The 24348-nt window shown below is 40.6% G+C and overlaps 1 protein-coding gene across 2 annotated transcripts; it reads right to left on the reverse strand.

Moving 5' to 3' along the window:
- Positions 1–5726: 5726 nt before the first annotated feature.
- dkk2 (dickkopf WNT signaling pathway inhibitor 2) lies at positions 5727–17383 on the reverse strand. Of its 2 annotated transcripts, none has more exons than XM_034230187.1 (4): positions 16912–17383; positions 7783–7933; positions 7098–7229; positions 5727–5978 (listed from the first exon to the last, which is right to left on the reverse strand). In XM_034230187.1, exons 1-4 carry the CDS (start codon positions 17107–17109, stop codon positions 5728–5730), a joined length of 732 nt encoding a protein of 243 aa, XP_034086078.1. In that variant the 5' UTR covers positions 17110–17383; the 3' UTR covers position 5727. The 2 variants fall into 2 exon arrangements, with proteins under 2 accessions (XP_034086078.1, XP_034086077.1); XM_034230186.1 differs by having other exon boundaries at positions 7783–7936.
- Between the last annotated feature and the right edge of the window lie 6965 nt (positions 17384–24348).

Raw genomic sequence — 24348 nt, forward strand, 5'->3', positions numbered from 1 at the left:
CAGTGACCAAGCCGGGGTCCAGGGATTGAAAGTTGGCGGAGATTTCATCTATTTGGATAACCTCTGATGAAAAAATGCTTCTTTCCTTGGACCATTTGCTGCTGCAAGGAGAGGCTGTGGAAAATAATAACCGTGAACCTCACTGTAATGATAAAACCAGAACGCTGCCAGTTGTAATGATTGCTTCAATGAGAGCAGATGTACAGTTGGTAGAGGAGATAAGCAATAAAAGCCTCCTGGCATTTCAAATGATATCTGATATCAATTTGACTGATTCTAACAGCCCTCAGTACGTGTATGTTCTCTCTGGATGATGACAACAGGACATGACCTAAAATGTCTTCTTTTTTTTACTCCAACATCAAGGATGGATTTACTTCATGACATTTCCATGAATCCTTATGCTTATAGTAATCCTCCAATCTGTACTACTGGAAAAAACAGATGTGATCTATTAGGCGCTTCATCATGCATTTGGATGCCGTATGAAATAATTATTCTGCCACTTCCTGTAGAACAATATTACTTCTGTAATATGCCCATAATCACAGAGCATGAAGGACATTCCTGAGCTTTTGGTCGCATGAATGCAGGCCGAAGAGAATATTGAGAATGACCAAAAGGCCCTGTGACAGAAGGGTAACATGTCGCCAAGCATCCAGCCACATGTTTCCTGCGGTCAACCCGGCTTTCTTCATACGTTTATTAATTGTTTTTCCTCAGGGCTTTCTATTATCCTAGCTTTCCTCAGAATGAGAAGCATTTTTTCTTATTGAATAAAGACACACACATAAAAGCAAGAGAAAAATAAAAGCCATCTTTGTTCCGTAATCATCATAAAACTGCTGACTGTCTTCGTTTTCCTCCGCTCACACCGTGTACGCTCGCACAGAGACATCACCCACAGATGTCCATGTGATAAAGCCATGAAGCCGGCTTGCTTGAGAAGACTTTCCCTCTCTGCCACAGTGAGCGATATGAGCCATGCAAACCCAAATTACATTTATGATCTGCTCGTGCCAACGCGGGCACACAATCAAAGCCTTCCACTGAATCATTTAGCATATTTATTTAGCTGGCAACTTCACGAGCAGTCAGACCTGTCTGTGGACGCCCGCCCTCATTTGTATTTTCTGCTGACACGCGCTGGAAAGTGCCGAGCCAGTGACAGTCACTCTCTCATTAGCAGGTTTTTTCTGTGGAGGCTCCAGAGCCTGTGGGTGGCCTGGAGCGGTGCTTTCTTTCTGCATCTTCTTTCCATGGAGACCTGGAGCCTCCACTCACCCTGAATGTACCCTTTTCAATGTCTGAGGAGATAAAAGAAAAGCATCCAATATTTCAGCAAATAGAAACCATATCCAAACAAAGATAGAGAATAGTCATTACTTTAAACCAAAAGCACATGTGAGTAAAAAATGACTGGACACTTTCTGCATTGAAAGCACTGAGTTTGGTGCTGAATAATTACTGCAGCTCTCTGTCAAGGAAAGTGAGAAAATGATTTATGGAGTCTCACCACTTTAAATTGAGAAAAGGTAATAAAATAGCCGTCAAAGCAAAGAAAGTTCTGTTGAATTGTTGAGGTGAAGACAAAGAGGAACATAAGAAGATAATGGTTGTGATGGGTTTACCTTCAGGACAAACCCTTTTTGAAATACAAATATTGAACATCTGGTGAACACATCTGCATACGAGGTCACTCCCCTAGAGTTTTCCACATAGTCTGTTGAATAAGCTAATGACTTGGAAACATTTTTTTAAAAATAATTTACAAAGTACTTACAGAGAGAAACAAATCAAACCCAGCACAACTTTTGATAGAAGGAAAATGGAGTTTGTAATATTAAATAATTTACAGAGCACTGACGGGGGAAAAAATACTTCAAACCCAGAGAGACAAAATTCTTGTAAAATAAGAAAGAACATATTCATATTATATATTAACAATAGGCCAATTGTCTTGTTTATATTTATTCATTTACAGAGGACTTAGAAAAAGAACAAATCAAATCCATTCTTTTTTTTCAAATGTTACATTTAAATAAAGGAGCATGAGAAGTTAAGCTCAAATATAAAAGGAGAAATCCACAGGGCATCAAATGAAACTTATGTTGAACTCAATTAGATCATAACGAGACATACTGTGGAGACAAAAGCAGCCCATAATGCTGCTTCATTTGATGTTTTTGCAAATGGTGTGTCTTTTGTAAAAGATGATGGGAAAAATATGTCCCTCTGTCGAAACAGGACTATGTAACGTTGTCAAATAATATTCTTAAAATTGTGACTTTTTGACATCAAAGTGTCCTCTGTGAGAGCTTTCAGCACATGTTGCCACATCATCTGAAGTGGTGAGGACAGTGATCACATTCAAAGACGCCATTACAATATGTATATTTGATCATATTCAATGTAGGACAAAATAAGAAAAGTGGTCTCTACCTTACCAAACATAGCCTGCGTATTTCACTGTACATTGAGCATATCAAAGCATATTGTCTTTAGATCACATCTGCAATACATCAGGCGATAATGGGTTTAGGAAGTCTTATTTGTACTGGTGAAAAATGCAGACACAGTTGGTTTGGTGGTTTAAGTAACCCTTGAACCTTTTAGGGATCAATATGCCTCAAGAATATGTTTTGAATGATCATTATTCAGCTCGGATGAAGTCAGGTGACATGGTAGTGTATCATCTCACTGATGAAGAGCTCCAGCTAGATTTAAACCTGCTTAAGCATGTGAGCTACTTGTATGGTTTATGATTGTAATGAAATATGATAGCTTTCTATTATTTAGGGAAACATTTACTTTCATTAGCCTGGAGGTTTAGCCATATTTTCTTAGCTGGCTTACTCTCATTGAAAGGGTTTAAAACAAATACAACTTCATGTATGAACAAGTTGCAACCATCTTACCTTTTTAACTGGAAGGTTCTGCTGTTTTTATTTCGCAATTCTGAAACCAAATCCGATGACAGTTTTGGGTTTGTTTCTCACGTCAACCCAACATAGTCCAGGAGAAGTAGCTACAACCTTTCCGTTCTTAATAAGACGGTTTGTTGTTGTTTTCTACATTGATGTAAGCTGTTTTCTGAGAATGTATGTGCATCCAGAACATTATTTAGACCCCTTGAAAAGTTGTGTTTAAAACTGAATCTGAAAATAACTGTTTGCAAGAAAACTTCAGGGGCCGCTTTAAGATTGGAAACCAAGTGTTACGAGCTTTCACTGTTCATGTCATTTAAAGGTGGGGTAGGTACGTTTCAGAAACCGGCTCGAGATACACTTTTTGTTATATTCCATGGAATGCTCTTAACATCCCGATAGCAATGAATATCTGAAGTGCTTTGACTAAAAATCCATTAAAAAAAGTCATCTGTGGAAGCCGTAATACTGTAAAAAGCACAACCAATCCGTTTAGCCGTTGCCGCCCTGTCTGTCAGCCTTCCATCTCGTGCACGCACAAATGTATCTCGTGCCCTCATTGGGCGTGCCGTAATTGGGCGTGTCCATGTGTGTTGGAGGAGGTGCTCTGTAAGGAAGTCTGAAGGAAGGGGCGGATTCTTTTCGGCTGTGTACTTTCAAATTTTAGTGCACTCGAGCCGGTTTCTGAAACTTACCTACCCCACCTTTAATGAAGGGTAAAGTAAAAAAAAAAAATAGAAAATTGCTATATGACGTTCTGCATGTCTGAGATAAGCCAGTGTTCTTTTTGACATTTTAAATAGATTGCATTTCATGTTTCTACCTTTTGTAATAAGCGTTTTTCATGTTGCCTTTGTTCTACCTCCTGTCTTTTATTATAAAAACCCAAACATAAAAATGAGTAATAACCAGTCCTGTGTAACCAATGATACAAAATACATTCTTTTATTCATTCATCATACACAAATACGTAAATACACAAAACAAATCAGTATAGACACAAACAATATTTAGCGGGATATAAATCTTGACACCATTTACAGTACACACCATTTACACAAACTGTTTTGGAAATTCATGTGCTTGTCTCTCTTTTTGGAAACATCCTTTTGATGCATTCAGTCTGTAATATCAAAGCTATCTATGCCTTTCGCCTGTGTCTATACACACAGCGTTTATCATTTGAACTACATCACTTTGAGTCTGCTCCTATTTCATCCCTCATTACTCTTCTCACCTAGATCATTTTGCTGCAACATTTAAGATTCATATTTTTATAATATGTACATGATATACATTGATTCTTAAATACATGGTCATTGTTTCCAATCTATTTACAATATAAGAGCTTATTGGTATTTTAAATGGTTACAAAATATGTGTAGTTGATGCTCTAAAAAGAGGCAAATGTGATATTATGTTGACTGTGTAGCTATCAAGTGGTTGTTTAAGGAAGTTGTGCTTTGGGGGGGGGCATTGCTTAACCTTCATAACAACAAAACTGCAGCTTACTTCATGAGAAAGAAGCGTGCTATCATATTTGGAAAAACAACAGGGCTGTGTGTTGATGTTGATTCAATCTGCAATATATTTAAAAAAGCATTGGGTTTACGGAGCGTGTTTTAAGTCTAATCATCTTCTCACGACTCCTCTCCTGTTGGCATTGTAAATGGAAAAAATTGCACTTCCATGGTATCCTTGAGTCCTGTTGTGTGATTGAAAGAGCAGAGCCATTCTCTGGTTTGGTATCAGGAACACTGACACTGCCTCAGTGCAAACCCACACAGTTTCTATCACAATAGATTGCAGCTGCATCTGACAGATCAAACAAGGTTTCCACGACGGACACAATACTTTATCTCTCTTCTTGCGGCTAAAAATGGGCCGAGGGGCTAATACCCCAGATGAAACTCATCACTCTGAAGTAACTATTCTTTCATTCTTTGGTTTAAGAGCATCATGCGTGGCATTGAAGTCTCCGTATGCTGTTACACAAGTCAAGCTCTGAAGTGAAGAGTGTATGCAATTAGTTCCTCATATGATATGACTGGTATTTCGTGGGTCTGGACTTTGTTACTGTTTTTAAATGTCCTGCATATAAATAGCTAAATTCTGCAAGACTCAAAAACAAACAAGATATTGAAATTCTGACTAAACAGATAACAAATGATGTCGGATCCAGCATTGAGACACAGGACATCACACATCAGATCTTTGGAGGCCGGTAAAGCATTTACTGTGCAGTAAAAAATATGGCTTGTCTGTTAATTGTTTTTCTGTCTTATTTATACAAGTGGAAGTTTAATGAAAGACTGCTACCCCTGAGGCCTCCATCTAAAAAAAGGTCCTCACCTATCACAGCTACTGGCTAACTTTGTGGCTCCCTGAATGTCCCGAGTGTAAAAAAATATATGTATTTGTGTGCAACAACAACATGAGCTCATTGATCACAAACCCATGCTGAGTGAGTGTGTGTGTGTGTGTGTGTGTGTGTGTGTGTGTGTGTGTGTGTGTGTGTGTGTGTGTGTGCGTGTGTGTGTGTGTGTGTGTGTGTGTGTGTGTGTGTATATGGGTGCAGGGATGGAGCGCTCGCAGCAGACACATTAAAGCAAATCCCATTCACTCCCTGCTTGCCGAACAGCGAGCTTAAACCCACACAGTTTGTTCTGTCTCTTGTTAGTCTCTGTCTTTTTCTCCTTTTCAATACCGCCACAACCCGTCCTTTAAGAAACTTTCTCTGGCAGATGGAGACAGAGCACTCTACGCCGACAGCAGCTGCCCCCCCCCCCCCCCCCCCGCTTCAGATCTTCTGGCACATGTGGAGCCTGGACTTGGATGATGAGGTGGCGTCTTTCCACACCTTGCAGGAAAGGCCCTTGGCACAGTCGCAGCGCTGGAAGATCTCCAGGCCGTGAGAGCCTTTCTTCCTCTGCTTGGTGCAGACCTCCCCCTGCCTCAGCACCGGCTTGCAGATTTTGGTCCAGAAATGGCGGGCGCAGCAGTAGCCCTCCGAGCAGTCGGAGGAACGCAGGCAAGGGTCGCCCTCGTGTCCTAACAGAGGAAGACAGTAAACAGCACTGATCAGCGGAGAACCAGCAAACAAAAGATCTACTAACTGTTGACACGTTGACATTAACGTTAAACAAATGCTTAATCAGAGACAGGAAAGAACTTTGTGAAATCGCCCAGCGTCTTGGAGTTTGGCTGTATAGTGATTGAGATTATAAAGCACAGGAAATGTATGATTATTGTTTGACAAGCTGTCCATAAAGATTCCATACATTTTTATTCAGATTGCATTATGTGTGGACATTTAAATGTATTCTATGTACTTACCATATTGTCCCATCTGGTTTACATATCATATTCTGGGCTAGGCTGGATGTTACCATTGCTCTTATGAATAGTGTAATTTAGTCATGCAGTTGCAAATCAATATCCCCTCCAGTCAAAAGCATCAATCCACAAACCACTCAATCCATACGGTTGATTAGTTATCTAAATATAACGTTTGAATCATCAGCGTGAGGGACTGCTAAACCTGACTGTTGTTCATTGCTTTAACACCACTGAATTTCTCTTAAACAACAGCTTGTATAATTCCACTATAATGTTATAAGTACAGGCACAGTGAGTCAAGCCTGATAAAAGTAAATGCGCTCATTTATAGCAACTTTAAGTAGTGCTGCAATTTTCACATTGCTTTTAGCATCGCAGCCTGCTGTCTTGAGGGTGCATTTAGAGTTGAGTAATTTAAGTGTCTCATTAAACCTATTGCTTTATGGATGGGCCCTTTACAATAACTTAAATGGTGACATGAACGCTAAGCAGGGGGCTCAGGGAGTTATTAGCTATAATCATGCCAAACCTGCATTCTGTGGTTTTCACTTGTGTGCTGTCAATGAAAGTGTAGGTGCAGAAACAGCTCTCGCATTGTGGTTACTGCTCGACTCCCCACGCTGCGCTCTACGCTCACAGACACTGACACATGAGCCGAGCTGTAATTATCAACATAGTTTGTGGATTGGCGTCAACCATGAACTCTGTTGGACATGCAGACAGTGAACAACAAAAAGATTCAACAGCAGAAAAGCTGAGAGAGAAAACAAACGGGCCAGTGTTTGGAGAGGGAAAGGTTTCCAGTGGACATGTTTTAAACATAAACCTCACCTTTGAGAGAGTGCTTAGTGTGCGGATTTCCATTCTTCCTCCAGCTCTGGTCTTTGGTGGAGAGTTTGTTATGCTCGTCTAAAGCTGAGATGTGAGGTGAGAGAACGCTCTCGGAGATAGGCACACAAATAACTGCAGACAGAAAAATAAGGGATCAAACATCACAGAAAGCGATAGCAACCCTGCTTTCTTTGTCAAGACACTACATAGAATATTATTCAACCTAATGGCCAACAAGGTTAAAGTCAAATCGATATGGTAGTATGGTAAAATAGTGTGGGTTAGGGATTGCTAAATGTGGCTTTTCAAGGGGATTGACTGCAAATGTTTGGACAGATATGTCACTTTAAAACAAACAACCATTTCCTAGAGGTTCTGCACAAACACTTTCTTCATAAATGAGACCAATGATTCCTAACCTCTGGTCATCAATTCAACTACACTTCTTGTTTCTGTCTGAAAGCATGTGTTCAACATTATTTAAATGTCTTTGATTCAGTCTTTTGGAAGCAGTCACTTTTTCCAGAATATCTGCATAAGAAATCAAATGTCTGACTCGTACCCTGCAGTCACAACATAACCCAACCTGATATGCTTTGAAAATGTGTGTGTGTGTGTGTGTGTGTGTGTGTGTGTGTGTGTGTGTGTGTGTGTGTGTGTGTGTGTGTGTGTGTGAGGTACGTACAGTTACTGCAGCGGTTCCCAGGACAGCACATGGCGTCTCGATGGCAGCGCTTCTTCCTCCTGCGGCAGTTGAGGCAGCGGGGGGGAGACTGCTGAGGGCTGTGGCAGTAGCTCCCCACGCTGCACTCCTTATCGTTGCTGCATGGGTACACCTGCTGAGGAAAAGATGCATTTACTTCATGAATTGACATCGTTCAAGAAAGATCCTGACTTTTATAAGCATACATTTACCTTAACAAAGGTGTGTTCAAAGTTGAAAATGTCTGTGGTTTCAAAAAACAATTAACAGCTTTGAGATTTAAGTGAATAAGTGCAAAGTGTGACAATGTGGTGGCAGTGGAATCATCCATATTTTCAGAATATATTAAACAAGTGCATGTCACAATGTGAAGTTAAGTTTTGTTTTATTTTAGCAAGCATGAGCACGTCTATTTCAAAATGTGCTTTATATATGATATAAAAGGTGTTGCCTTTGATATTTGACATTGATAAACTTTCCTCCAAGTCATAAAACAACATGTGGCTGTGCATGAGTGTAAAAAAGGGCTGTTCAACATCTAATGTCGTAAAGATGTCCCCTTTTATTGGGCATTAGATCATCTGATTGGCAAACCCATGTGTTTTATCCCCCTAAATGTATTTGATTAGATGTGGCATGTTATGTGTTGGTCGTGTGTGATCTCTGATTTGCAATGATTACAAAATGTCTACCAGATTATCAGAGTGCTGTGATGCAGAGGGAACCGTGGTTACAGAGCAGGCACATTGTGTATTTTGTTGGTCATGCACAACTCTGTAAACTGCGACTTTCCCAGACCTAACACAGTAACATTCCTTCTAATTCCATTCCAAGCACCACAGTTACACCGTGCACCTCAGGTCGCAAAAGTTAAATTGTAGCTGTTAACAAGCCAAATAAAACTCATGTTATGCTTGAGTTAGAAGTCTTTAAAGAGACCAAAAACAGGAGCTTGGGAAAAAACTCAACTTAAATTCAAGTCATCATGTAGGAAAAGTCCACATCTTACTTTTACCAGATAGAATTTGATCAAGGAGGCAGACAATCAGATAATATCCAACGGTATTTTAATTGCATTTATGTGCACTTTTTGTGAATTGCATTGACTGTTTCAAGAGAAGATTGTTATATTCTTTACTAAGGGAAACCTTCAAGATGTCATTCAAGTTACTGTGAGTGACTTTGTGTTTAAGGTTTCTATGCCGTCTCTTCTTTTAGACAGTGATGTTAGATTTTACGAGTGTCCTTTTGAACATGTTTTTGACATCTGAACCAAATGCCATTTACCATGAGGTGGTGACAGAAGTCTCAGCAGCATGCAGAGATCTGAAAACTTGGAAGATGAACTAATAACTCTCTAAATACTATTGAGGATGAGTAAGAAAATATGTTGATTGTTTGCTTTGGATAAACTGACTACAGGCTGTGGTCCCTTTGCATTCAATTTGAGAGGACGGCATGTTGTAGGGATTAACATGTCTGCACTTAGAGTCATGTAAAGTGGTCATTTGTTTCAGGTCCCAGACAATAGCGCTATTACAATTTCCAAACCACTTCAGTTTCTCTCAATTTCTCTCAAAGTGTTCAGAGGGTTAATGAGTCTACAGACATAATTGAGGGGCAATTACTGCAGCTAATCATACTCCTTCATAGTCAATCTGGCTTTGTTTTTGCTCTAGTATGTCTTTCTGAGAGGTTGGGACATTCTGTTGTCCAGCTGGACACACGAATAACTTTTAAGTCTTTACCGTAAGTGCAGTGAAATGACCACTTTAGCAAAAACAACCACTGTCACCAGCAGCGAGAAGTACAATTAAGGCCAAGCTCATTTTTTCCATAGTAAGCGCGTGCATGGGAAGCTTTACTGGAATTCCACACACATGCAAGAACTGCCCCCGTTCGTTTTGGAGAAGGAACAATAGTGTTTGTTGTAAATTAGTTTTGCAAGAAATGTCACAAATCCGCACTGAATTCCTCAAGAGCTACAAGAAAACACCCAAACTCAGGTTCAAGTCCACATGGGCGAGACACAAAGCCGCTCAGGCAGGTCACTGGGTTTTTCCAATTGCTGCAAAGCCTCTTAGAATTTTAAACCATTTGCTTTCTACGATAGGGATTTGTTTTTGCAATGGATGGACAACTATTCAAACATGCAGATCAGTGAAAATTGACAGGATTACATTGTGGCTGTGTAAATAAATAATATCCCGTGTAGACCGACATTAGAACAACATGTTTGGCTGGCACACCACAACCAGCACCACATCCCAATGTAGCTGGTACTTACTGACAGATCTGATTTAATGTGGCTTACTTACCACTGACAAACATGGAACAATAAACATGAGAATGAACAAGAAAGATTATAAATTATAATTTCAGCCACAATAAAAAGGAAACTCCTTTTGGGTTTATGACGGTTAGCGGAGAGGGGCTGCCGTGCCCAAAACAACAATAATGACTGTACGCCACATGTTCTATCAACAAAATCAATATTTCAGCACATTAGAATTTCTCAACATGCTTCAGAAAGTGAACAAGATTAGAGTTGTTGGACGAATGCCATGCAGACTTTCTCAGGCTGGAAACACATGGAGGCAATGATACAGACGTAGAAGAATGAGCAGGAATATTAAACTGAATCCTCATCCATCATTATGACAGATTGCCACAATGCAGATGCTTAATGTGTTGATGAAAGTAACAAAGCCCTGGTGTTTGATGGATTCTAAATATTTCTTGATTACTACTGTGTTCAGAGCAGTTCTCAGAACATTCAAAGGATTTGTTTCAAAGGGACGCTCCTCCGATCATGAAGACCAGTTTACACGTCATGGGGAGAACTATTCAACAAATGCATTGTCTTCTGTGGAGGAAAATAACTATTGATGTAATTAGGGTTGTCTTGGCTTTCGGCTATAACGATTAATCCGGGGGTTTGAAATAAATGGTTGTTGGCAAGGCAGGTAGGAACAAATACTGTATGGACGCCATCAAGCTGCATTATGGGAAGAGTATAGAATCCAGCAATTTCACTATTCCTTTTTTAAAGCTCCCTCCCTATAACTTTATTTGTGTGCAACATGAATTCACTGAGAAGCCCTAACATAAGCGCTCCTTCACAAAAAGAAATCCAAAATGAACAATATTATTAATTACAGGAGTAGTGTGCCTTTGGCTTTCTTTTAGAAAGTCGGTTAAGAATCTTGATACCGATTGTTCTCAATGTTCCTGCGCAATAAAGTTACAGCTCCATCTAAAACCAAACCTTTCTATTTTTTTTAAACAGACTTTGGGCTTAGAAATTAAACCAACAATATAAATAAGGTCTTAATTATTATTATTATTATGTATTTATTTATAGAAGGACCAAGCATACAAACAAATTAATCTCAGCAAAGAGAAGAGATATGCCAGATTATAGCTAATAGCTAATTTCCATCTGTGGTCCTCAGACAGGTTCATAACAATCAATAAACAAATAATAACATTGCATGATCTCTATCAGTCATATTTTAAAACCTGATTTAAGTACAGCTCAATAAATGAATACATAGTACTCTTGAAATACACTTACATGATCTCGGTCACTCAAATAATGATAAAGCCTGATTTAAATACAGGTTACGAACATAATACTTAGTACACTTCAAATACACTTGAATAAAATATCTAAGATATAGTATGACAATACAGTTCAAATAAAAAAAACTCAGATTACAGTGTAATTAATGTTGGCATGACTGGTTGCTTAATATCATTTTTTTTGCACCATAAGAAAACGAGTTAAAATCAGTACAGGTTTTAAATTCAACTAGTAAGATTTCGAGGAGCTCTTTATGCTAAGTTAAGCTATTCGCCCCCTGGCTCTAGCTCTGTTTCTAACACACAGACACAAGCACTGTATTGATCTTCTAATCCGACTATTAGCAAGAAAGCAAACTCAAGGTGTACTTTTGAAAGCTTTTAACCACATTTCAAGGTATTTCTCAGCAGATGGACTTTACTCCACTCAGAGAAAAATCTAAGTTCCTTCTTATTCTAATGTCATGAGCACATTTTCCACCTCATCAGCCTGTTATTGTGTCAACTGCTTGTTTTTGTGTCAACTGCTCATTAAGAGGAACATGTACATCACCACGTACTGTTGTGGTGATCACAAATATGCTCAAAATATGGTCTCAAGTTCAAAAAACTGCAGTGGGAGTTTTTTTCCGTGACATGAAAAATGTGCTGCTATCTAAATATGAAGACAAATGGGCCCGAGAACATGCAGAAGTACTTCATACCCCCTCCGGCTCCTCTGTCTTTTTGGCCAGCTGCTTGGATTGATTGCAGTGCATATGTTAAGGGCAGAAGCAGAAGAAGAAACACAGTCAATCACCTTTTCCATCACGGCTCAAACTGGAAGACACAGCCCTTTGAATCCCAACGATACAAGACTGACCCTCAAATCGCAGCTGATAATCTCGCCTTATCTTGTCATGTTTTAAAACGTCTCATTCGCATCTTCTGAGGGATGAAGCTCCATTTGGATGCATCTCATTTATCTCACATCTTTTTTTCTGTTGCTCCCTTATTTTCCCTTCAACAGCCCTCGCACATAAAAGCACAGCCCTGGATCCTGCGCAGGAAGTGGGATGAAAACGGTATACTCTGCAGCCTCTCTTGGTATGCTGGTGGGACGATAAAGGCAGAGACAGACAGAGGAAGCCCCCGGCCCTCGTGCTGGTGAAGCGCTGCGGCTTTGAAGAGGAACTTTGAATGTGCAGGAGCAACAATCTACAAGGGATTTACTGCCGGATATACAGGGCTTTGAACCCTTACCACTGGTCTTTGGGTCCCTTATTTACCTTTGTGGAGTCATTCCAAAGTGCTGATATAATGATGTGGAAGTGTAATGCATAGAAATAACACTAAGTATTGCCTCTGCTGTGGAGTTTGAGGGTTTAAAATGCAGAGATGGTGAAGGGGTTCGGATAATGTTTCACTTTGTACAAAAACACAACAAGGCCCTTTCCAAGAGGAGTGGTTTTCTTTGAACTCTTCTACAGACTCATAAAGAAATTGCAACATGGTCCAAACAAAAAAGGCAGAAGAAATATAACTTAAAGTTAATTGGTACATTGTTTAACTTTGTTTAACCATGACAATGAAAGTCCTCTAACCACATTTGAGCCAGGACATTGTCGCCTCATAAACAGTATTTTCTTCGCAAGGATTTACAACCATACAGGAAAGTGCATGTTTAACTAAGAAACAGCAAGTTAAGACTTTCTTTTGAGAGAAAAGTACATAGGCTATCCTCTTTTCTGAACCCCTTAGCACCATAATCATTTCCATACAGTCCCTTTACTGTTTGTATATGATGGGCTACTGCCTTAACAATAACAGCAGTTCATAATTAGTGTCTTGCATTGTTTATGTCTAACCAAAAACATTAAAGAACAAACTACAACAAATCCAAAGTAAAAAAAGGATCAGACACTCAGCACACATCCAAACGTTGAGCTCATGCTTGCCCTTGACCTTCAGAATTCAGACACTAACCTGAAACAGTGAATGGTGTTAATGACTGGCAGGGGCCTTACAGAGTCAAATAAACGATGTCACTGGATAAACAAACTTCATATGCCCTGAAAGCACAGACAGGCAGTATCAGATAACATAGGGATGGCTGCACACAAGTCACTCGTACAAACCGTGTCTTCAAACGCAGCTTGGCGTCTTTCATCACTCAAAACACATGTGTTTATGGGCATGTCCCTTTGAGTGCTAGAATCCAAACTCTCCAAAAACTAGGCTTTCCTTAAGTTAAGTATACACACAAAAAAAAGGCACACAGCCAGCGTACATGACTGCGCTCTTCAAAGAATATCAAAGGAAAGGGGAAAAGCTCTGTATGCTATTCTAGCAAGTGGGCTGCTCTAAAAGGTGTAATCCTGTGGAATGAGAGGTGCACAGGTCGCCTCTCTCATTAACAGGTCCAATTTCAATGAAGTGAGTTTCCACATGAGACCCCTAATGGCTCCAGTGCATGGCCCTCACAGCACCCGAGGGACCCACAGACTGCAAAGGCCACAGGGACTGAAGCACAAACGGAGCCGAGCGCTAACAAGCACTCACACCTCTTTTCTCAGCTCATTAGGATCACCAAACATACATTTGGGGTTAGGGGGCAGGCAGGGCTGAGAGAAAGGGAAAGGACGAGGCTCTACGTTTACAGGCAACAGAGATAGCTTATTAAAGTCATCTCTGTGTTGAATTAAATAAAGCAACTAGTTGACTACCGCATGAATTCCGCCACGCTGTCGGTTCCCCTGTGGGTTCAGAGGTCCTAGCCTGTGCTATCCGTTTCTGTTGGTTCTCTTCCAAGGATCCAACAGTGCCACCCACGAGCGGCGGCTGTCAAGGTCTTATAGGCGTACATTTCGGTTTTGTCGGTTTCACTCGAGACAGGATGATGTGAAAAGGGTCGGACAACTGGAAAGCAATTTGCCCAAACTGAACCACGCCGAGGGAAAGCCAAACCCCGACCCTGGTTAGTGTGTGATTAATGTAAGCCTTATCGCCCAAAGCTGTCAGCAGCAACAGGAAATAAAAGCACATTAAGCTGTCAAACAACCGACAGCTTTGAGAAGCGGCTCTAATTTGATGACTAAAAACACAAATTACACCCTTGTTTCCTGCTTCAGCGGCTCCTCTCCACAGGGTGGCTGGACTCATTCCTCGATAACTTGCCACATTTAAACATGAGCCACTGAGGGCGATTCTTGGAGAGATTTCTTGTAATTACTGTCAGAGAAAGAGCTGCCTTACATGGTGTGAAAAGGTTATATATTTGTGTTTGACGGCAGACTGAAAAAAGGGTCATATATTGAGATGATCACTCACAAAACTGGCCAACTGGCATAGGTAAAATCTGGAAACCACTGTAATTTCTCCCAAGGTTTAGTAAACTGACAACTATTTCTTACAACATTTGTAAACAAACAGCATCCATCGACCATAAATCGTAGATATCAACTCTGAGGTTTCCTCATAATGCAAATGCCAGAGGAGACATTTGAGTTGATGCATGCCCATTTTCCAAACTTACACCCAAGCCTTAATCAGCAGTAATCACTTCACAAAATCAGACGAAGTTGAAACATATTTTAGGGTGCCTTCTGTGAACCACTTCAGAGAGAAAGCGTCTCAGTGATGAGCCGTTTGGTGCTGTGCAACCTGCTCAGTGCATTTCTTATAATTAAAAAATCTAAGGTAGAATAATTGCAGTTATATACTCCCTGTGATCACTCCTAGACTAAATATATGCCTCACTATGCTATTACAGCCTCATGAAGAGAGCAGACTTGTTATCATTGATTTATTTGGCTCATAAATGGCCACTGAATATGATGAGATGCAGAAGGTCAGTGCAGTTTGCCTGCCAGCGTCAAGCCGCATATCTGGCCAAGGCTGAGCTGCGGCTGTTACTTTACAACTCTGGAAAACCTCTTGGCATACAGAACACACACACACACACACACACACACCCACACCCACACCTACACCCACACACACACACACACACACACACACACACACACACACACACACACACACACACACACACACACACACACACACACACACACACACACACACACACACACACACACAAATACATATCTACCCTCTCCTGCCATAAATGCTATTTGCCATCTTCATTTGGACACACTGCACCATGACATTTTGTAACAGTGTGGTGGTCTCTGCACACATATATCGGTTCCCCTCAGTCCACTTTTCCAAACCGCTCCACATTATTGCAATGGTAAAGATATAAGCAGGCGTTCAAATTGAGGTCTGGCAGGGTTTGCTTGAGGTTGGATCTCCACAGAGGAGAGAAAGTGGCTTTTCCATAATTTCTGCTGCCTGAGCTGGATGTCAGAGCGCTGCTCTCAGCACTACGCGCTTCACAGATACCCAACACTATCACCACTGCAAGTGATACAACAGACAGTTCAACGACCACATGTCAACATGAGTTAGAGGGTGAGACCATCAGGCAGGAAAAATGCATAAGGAGAAGAGTAATCAGCTGTTTCAGTGTGCTGAGAGACTTGATGGAGATGTGGCAGTGCCATCTGCTGCTCAAAAAGATACTCTGATGTTTAATTAAAATGTAAAGTTAGTGGTTATCTATCTAGGAGATGAAGACCACTTGGCATTTGTCAGTTTTTTGTTTGACTGATGTGTCATGTTTCTTTTCCACATTAGTATAAGTTCACCTCTCCAAAAAAATCATCAAAAATATCCACTTATTGGAAAGATTTGGTGCCTTGGAGAACTTTGCTTTTCCGGCCAAGCAATACATGTACAGCTCTAATTCCTCACTTGATAAAAGTCACTCATAATGTTCACAACTTGTTACTTTTGCCAGAATAAAGCGTGCCAAATCTTTAATATTTTTTGATCCCACGTTTGCTGTCAAACTACAGTAATATGGCACTTTGTTGAAACAGCAGGAATTGATAACTTTGAGTGGGTATTAAGTGGTTGGTAAGAGTATCCCTCAGAGGCCCCACAGTAAGAATCTCATAATCCCAGCAAGCGTCTGGACCACTTTAATGACACTAAGACCCAGACAGAAAATTACCCTAAGTGTTAACTTTTTCTCACATTTCTGCTGGCATTGATGATTTACTGTTGAAGTGCGACTGTGGCGTCAGGTCTGAAAGGCAATTAGGGTTTATGAGGGGTCCAATCCCTGCAATTTCCAATAACGATTCACACGTGAGAAAGCTCTTTTAAGGCATATATAGGGCTACTTTGCTTACACACCTCAAGATCCATCATAACGACAGTTTTGAAGAGGATTCGCACAAGTATGCACTTCTCTATATCCACGGCATACTAATATTGTGATTTACAAAGGGGGAAACTGTTCTTCTTTCTTGTTATGCTTATTATAATAAGTTAACACTACTTTTTAGACGTTATTATTACCACTAGTATTAATTATTCCACTGCTGCTAATCATGTTAACCAAATGAAGGCTGTGCGTAAATGTACTGCTGGCATATCCATCCATACATCCTCAGATAATGAAATAATGAAATGTACCTGTGCAAGGACGTTGTGTTTCTTGGTGATCCCGATGTGAGCAGTGCGGTTTGTAGCCGGTGTAGGTGACTCTTCCGACAGAGCTGGCTTGATTAAGTTCGCCTTTGGACGCGCCTCTGATACCTGGGATGTCCCCGTCTTCAGTGAAGCGACGAGAAACACCACAACACAGCATCTATTCCAAGTTAGGACGAGCATCCTTGAAAAAGAACGTAAATATACTAAAAAGAGAAAAAAAGGATTTGAATAATCTTAATTTCTAAATGACAAGTGTGCGCACTGTCAGTGTCCATGCGTTACGCAATACAGAGAGTGGTGATGATGATGAAAATCAGTTATTCAGAAGAATGACTGCCATCGACACAGTTATCTGAGAGCCCAGTGTAGGAGGGAAACAATGAAGAAGCGGATCTGTGAAAATGCTGATGCTCTGAGGGTCAGAGAGAAACTTGACAAGAGGTTTCCTCCCCTGTCTCCGTCTGGCTGTGAGTGAGCACTTAGTCCTGCAGCCGGGTGTTTTATGATCTCGGATACTTTCTTTTTATAGGATCTAATGAGTTTGCTTCCTCCGCCCCTATTGACAACTGACAAAGAATGAAACTGATCTGTGCGCGGCACTGCTGCTTGCACATTGTCGTCTCGACACCGGCACCAGGAACCCCGTTGGGAAAAGGCTATAAAATTATACACTGTGTATTTTAACTGGGCGCTTGACCCTTTTTACTGCGATGCTGCGCCCAGCAGCCTCGCGTATAGGAAACGGAAAAAGTCAGAGTGGGGCTGCTTTAAAGAGAGTTTGTAGGTAACGTGGATCATTTTACGTTATCACAAGAATGGATTTGTGTTTAGGAAATTGTTACCTGTAGTGATTATAACTGTAAAATCTTAAATATCCCACTAAGGCCACCTCAAAAGCAAAACGCCTCATTATTTAGTCCAGAATGATGTCCTGACCAATGGGACATTTAAATAAGCAAGATGCGGTCCAGGGTCCATTTAACCAGCATTCCCGAATAACATAGCATTTTTTTAAAAAAACTATCTGATAACCATTGTTTTCCCTCTGTGGGAAAGGCTTCCCTCATTATGCAAGGAATGCCAATGGTGATAAAGTTAGTGATATAAGTATTATAGAGAGTCCTTTGTTTGAGTCTTGTATCAGGATAAGTTATATTCATGTTGGTTATGTGCTGGTACAATGAACTCTTTCAGTTTCACGCAGGTAAAGCCTATGATTTCGAAAAAGAAAAAATGCATTTAGGACAGGGACACACTGGAGATAATTCTTGTTGCTGATTTAATCCCTTTTCTTTAGCTCTCTACTGTATGTACTAAGTCCTATTTCAGATTTTATTTAATCGCATCAGTGCATTAACCTTATGACTCCCATCCTCCTGAAAATGGGAATATAATGCACAAATATAAACCACATTTTATGTAAATCAAACACAAAATACATCTTATAAATGTGAGGACATAGGCAGACGGTCACCCAACCATCTTTCCCACAATGGCCATGAATCTCAGCTTATAATGCTTTAGTCTTCACACAAGTGTAATCTATTCAAGGCTGGAAGCTCGGCTGGGCTGGGATGAAATCAGTATACCGGTAAAGGCTTCTGACCTCAAAAGCTATCCATCACATGCTTCAATTCAAAGTGTCAAGTTCTTTTGTTGGAGACAATGGACAACCAACTGAACTGGGGAGTGGGAGGAAGTATTGGACTTGTCTGATGTAACTGTAGATGCTTAGAGGTGATACCTTTTTAGCCACCCTTGTCACCCGAGTGCAACGTGATTTAACTTGAAAGCCATTACAGACAGTTGCTTTTCGCATAAATATGTTTTTGAAGAACTCATTCATTTCTCTCAGGATTAGTTACCTGCTTGACGAAAACAGTTGTGCAGTCCCACACTTTCCTGATAATCAAAACTTGCCACTATGAATATCTGAATTATGCATTCTGTGGGATTCGTTCAAGATTGTGTTCAAATAACCAAGTACAACAAATACAATGCCTCGGGAAACATTTTAATTTATCCCATAAACGGCGGAGATGCCCATCTGGATTTTGTTTCCCTTCACTGATTAAACAGCTGAAAAAGTCCACAAATGGTGAAAGTGGCTGAAAGTGAACCAAAGAGGCTGGTTTGGATGGTCTTCAGCATTTCAAACAAATGCATCACTTTAATGCATTCAAGCAGCAAAAGAGGAGACACTTAAAATGTTGAATACTGATGAAACCCTGGAGGTCCACAAGTTACATGTTGATGCTTTGGGGCTGATTAATGTGGAGATGTCCAAAGAACCCATAGAAGATGAGATGTGACAGGAATCTAAGTTACAGATGATAAAGTATCCCGATGGAGACAAGGTGATGTGAATGTTTCAGACAGCAAGGCTTCTGGTGCTTTACTAAAGGTTCGCTGACTCCATTTTGGATGGCAGTGTGAATATGGTACTGATGCTTTGTTACTTATTTCAACACTGTGGGCTAACAAAGGGCTTTTAGGACGTCACCAATTAGTGTCAAAAATGGGGTCATCGAAAAAAAGGAGAGGAAGCAGGCTCAGTTTCTTCACAACTATACTTTACAGACATTCAAGAACAACCCAGGCCAAGACCTGTGATTGTTTTCTTGGCTCTCACAGTTGGAAAGAGTAACCGCGGGATTATTTTATGTCCTGACATGCTATCATCACCCTGCCTTCACATGGTAATCACATTTTGACGACTACTTTTTGCATCGTTAATGCTCTGACGACACAACCATTGCTGGGTTTCAGAGTTTAAAAAACCAAACCATCTGCAAAATAATATCACTGTTGATTTGCAATCTGTTTGAGAAAAGCTTAAAGGGGACCTATTATGCAAAATCTACTTTTTTATGTCTTTTATACATAAACATGTGTTCCCTCTGTGCAAAGAGATTAGGCGCTTTCAAACCAAGTACTTTGCCGTACTTAGTTCCCAGTACTTAGTTAATCGGAACTCTTTAGTTCCCGGAACTAGTTTTGTTAGCAGATCGCGTTCATAAGTCCCTGAGGAAGGATTAGGCAAATTAAGCCGCTGACGTCACTTCTTCTTCTTCTGCTTTGGGTTTACTGGCAGGCAGCAAACAACTTCACGGCGTATACTGCCACCCGAAGTCCCCGGAGTTGGGGACTGGCTTCCGAGTAAATCGCCAGAATGTCGACACCTCCTCATCTCCACCGCTCCCATGTTTTTTTTTATGTTGCCATAAGTTAGTCTCTCTCCGTTGGTGCGCTGGGCTAATGCTAATGCTAATAATGCTAATGCCAGCAAATACAATGGCGGCTTCACAAAACTTTTCCGAGTTTTACGGGGCGGGGTTTGCAATTCGCCCAGCCAATCAGAAATGGGAACCTTTTTCTCCCATGAAAGTACCTGCTCTCTAGCAGGGATTAAAAAAGGGTGAAAAGGTTTGCAAAAAAAAGTTCTAGTTCCAGATCTTTTTGGTGTGAATGCAAAATCCCAGGAACTATCGGAACTATTCCTGGGAAAAGTACTCCGGTGTGAAAGCGCCTATTCTGAAAGTTTCAGGAAAAAAGATTCTCTCACTTTTTGTTCTGATCCATTTATATAAAAATCTGTCTGAAAATGAGCTGATCATATTTTGGCCACTTTATGATGTCATAACGATTTTTTGGCTTGTGTAACCATTAACCAATCACCAACCAAGGTAACCCCCCCCCCCCCCCCCCCCCCCCCCCCCGCCCTTATCACCTGAATCTCCTCCTAGAGCACCATTGTGTTTTTTTAACCAAATATCTGTCAGAGGGGCGTGGGGAGGGGCTCCTTATTTTTCATCTAAAGTAACAGACAGAGAATCAGCACTTTTGATACAGGGCTGAAACAGAGGGGATTATGGGTAATGCTGCAATGATCTGTTTGGTGTTTGGAGCCAAACACTTCAGAGACATGTTTTGTATGTATCTGAGACCTATAATATATTGATGAAAAACAGTATAATAGGAGACCTTTAAGGTCATTTCATGGCAGATTGACGCCCTGGACACCTGACTGGATAACTCTGACATTACTTGCAGGTGAATCATAACTGGAAAAGGTCTTACCCATTGGAATAATAGTCATGTGACACAGGTTGTCATCTGCCAGGCACCACAGTCTCCATCTTTGACTGACATGGCTGAATGTTTAGTGCTAGGCGGCGGTGGTGGCGAAGTCAACAGGGAGTTGGCTTGGCAACTGGAAGATCACCAGTTCAAGTCCCGGCAAGACCAAGTGCTACCGAGGTGTCCCTGAGCAAGGCACCGTTCCCTACACTGCTCCCCGGGCGCCGTTCAAAATGGCAGCACACTAAAATGTCAAATGCAGAGAAACAATTTCCCCACAAGGGATTCATAAAAGTCCATCTTATCTTAGAAGAATAAATATAGTTCAAGAGTGGTCTTCAACTGGATTTAGACTACAGAGAGTGAACAATTGTTTGCATAATAAGTACAAATGTATGGACTTTGAATGTTTGTAAAAGTTGCTCTTATCAGTATAGAAATGGATCAATTGGTTATGGGCTGGAGTTTATGGTTAGGGTTAGGATTATAAAGCACACCTTAAGTGTAGTTGGGATCAGTTGATTGGTGTTGCTACACATGATGAAACTGCTATGTCTTCAACTATTCACATACTAAACTCATTTGTATCCAAACAGGTTGCTAAGTGAAATATTGGTTATAAAAAAAATGGCCGGTTTGTGCAGTTTATCTGTTGAACTGGTGAATATTCTCTCAGATCAATCACAAACTAAAAAGTACTAGGTAACAGATGCTATCCACAACTTTTGTTGATGGAAAACAAAAAGAGCTGTACAGTACCATGCAGTGGAAATGTGGTAATAATGACAAACCCACAGACAATAATCTTCTACTAAGCATTTTAGGATCTTGCAGATCCTTTGTTTTGGTTTAAATGCCTTGCAAGCTCTGATAAACCCATTGTATGCTTCCTTCCCAGCACCAGTAATGGACACAGTTTGCAACCTGCCAGATATAAAGAGAGTTTGTAGAAACTAAACTAAAAAGGTGAAGAAGATGGGACGGACACTCACAAGTTTGACACAAACACAACTCTAAATGCTAATGTTTCTCAGTAGCTGTTTGATGAGTAGAAAGGGAAGTATTGGTGATAGTGATGATGTCTCGGGGACGCTCTTTTTAATGATTCCTCTGATGATAGTCATACTCATAATAGATGCTCCCCAAGGTTGAATCTGTCCCATTATCCTTTTTTTCTCTTAAAGTGAATAACCTTACTTTGTATGCAATGCACGCTCTCTGAGTGAAGTCAGTAAGCCACTAGGCAAGATTACGCACCAAAGGTTTATTTACATCTAGTATCACATTTCAAACACAGAGGCCAAAATACAAAGCACCTACCATAAGACTGAGAAACACATTAGAACATTTAAAAAAAAAAGACTGATGATGTAAATCACAAGCTTTATCCGGTGTTTGTAGCAACTCTATATCTTAAAGTCAGATTTAAGTTTATGTTCGTATTTAAGCACCTTGCCACTGGGTTACCTTCCCTTGATATGTGCTAATTAAGGTAACATTGGGGACTGTATAATAAAGCATGTTACATTGTTATGACACTGTTTAAACTAAATAATGTGACATTGATGAAAGCAGTAGCCTCTAGGCACAACATACTACATGCTGTGTGTAGTCCCTATGGCAGATTGAAATTCTTGGTCTGGGGTTAAAGTGATTGTGGGTAGATCCTTTCATGTAACTGAAGACAGTGTAAACCAGTTTCACTTTGGTGCAGCGAGACTGGTTCTTATTAATGGATCACACAGTCCAGGACTGGTTTCACCATCCTGGTTGACCACCCGCAGCCACGCATCGTATCAAACACATCACTCAGCCCACCCTGAGTCTGCCTTTGATTCAGGGGTTGTTCATACATCTGTGTGTGTATGCTGTGTGCAGAATATGGGGTTCCCCACAGTTGTGACCCAGCAACATGTCTGTAAATCATGCTGTGTTAGTGCGGTGGAGCTCAGGGGAAAAGCTGTCCTGCTGACTTTGATGTGACTCACACACAGAACATGCATGTGGACTACACCCACAGTGGATGATAAACAAATGATCCAAGAGACTGTCTCTCCCTCCTTCAGCCGATCTCTACCTCCGTGGCCTGTGAGCGAGCTGCCTGGTGACGCGGGCTCTTCAGCAGGTGGCTAACCATTAGTGCTGCGGGCCAAGAGAAAGCAGCTCCAGTTCCAGAAAATGAAGCATTTGGACGTCATAAGAAAAACATATTTGTTGGGAGGGGTTTTGATTGTAAAAAACAGATGACGGTTCTACATTTTATTACTGGAATTCTTCAGGATGACATGATTATGATGGATTATCCATAAATCTCTTCTCATTAAGAGTTGTTTCCGAACAGGATTGCGGTTTGCTTATTCCAATGGTCAACACATTTCCACCCTACCCAAATCCTTGATAAAATCGTAGAGATGAGTTCATATCTGAACAGTTTGTCACGATCTGTCTGTGTTGTTGTCTTGTCTTTTTCTATCTTTGGGTTTCCTGTTTTATTTTGTAAATTGTTCACCCCCGTTTCCTGCCTGTTGCTTTCTGTCTGTTTTCCCTCCCTGATTACCCGATTGTGTTCACCTGGTGCCTCTGTGTTTTCTCCTCCCTCCTCACCTGTGTCTTGTTTGTGTGATTAGTCTTGTGTGTATTTAAGTTCTGGTTTTTCTGTCTGTCTTTGTCGGTTCGTCGTTTGTATGTGATTGTGTTCACCGGAGAGTGTTCTGGGTTTTGACGTTTAGCCTTGAAATAAAGGATTTTTCAGTGTTATCTGCGTTTGGGTCCTGCTTGCTTCACTCACCGTAACACAGTTTTAATTCATCACTTGCAAAAATTCTCTCAACTCTTTCCCAAGACACTTAAAACAAATCAATGTGCATGTTCATAATAGAGTGTGAGCTTTGTGTCATGTAAAAGAAGAAACCAGAAATTAAGAAAACGGGATCAAAAGGTTTGGTTCAAACTTGACTAATCATAGACAAACATGTGTTATGTAGAAATAAATAAAACCTTTCACTGGATACAGTGTGTGACCTCTTTGAAGTGCCTTTCTAGGAAATGAACTAACTAATAAAGACAACCCATTGCTCCTACATTTGTATGTGTATTCTATGTACTGTACTATGCTCATTTTCAGGTTTAATAACTGTATTGTGTACCTCTACTGTGACATGTGTTCTACTGTGACATATGTTCACCCTCTGTATGAAAACGTCTGCAAACCATTGACTTGTAAAAAGAATGAAACTATCCATTAACAAAAGGATTGGTTGGAAAAGTAACAGTTACTAGACACTCGAATTAGAGAGCTGACTGGATTGTAGTCGGTGAGCACGTCAGACATTTTCAGGG

The sequence above is a fragment of the Gymnodraco acuticeps genome, unplaced genomic scaffold (genome assembly GCF_902827175.1).
Source record: "Gymnodraco acuticeps unplaced genomic scaffold, fGymAcu1.1, whole genome shotgun sequence".
Lineage (NCBI taxonomy): Eukaryota > Metazoa > Chordata > Actinopteri > Perciformes > Bathydraconidae > Gymnodraco > Gymnodraco acuticeps.

Bases quoted from the DNA above. Each gene is read 5' to 3' on its own strand.
- dkk2 (XM_034230186.1), bottom strand. From the start codon at position 17,109: ATGCTCGTCCTAACTTGGAATAGATGCTGTGTTGTGGTGTTTCTCGTC. The intron at 7,937-16,911 runs GTACATTTCATT...TCTTTTCCTCAG, and splicing joins AACACAACGTCCTTGCACAG to CAGGTGTACCCATGCAGCAA. The intron at 5,979-7,097 runs GTGAGGTTTATG...TTCCTCTGTTAG, and splicing joins CACTAAGCACTCTCTCAAAG to GACACGAGGGCGACCCTTGC.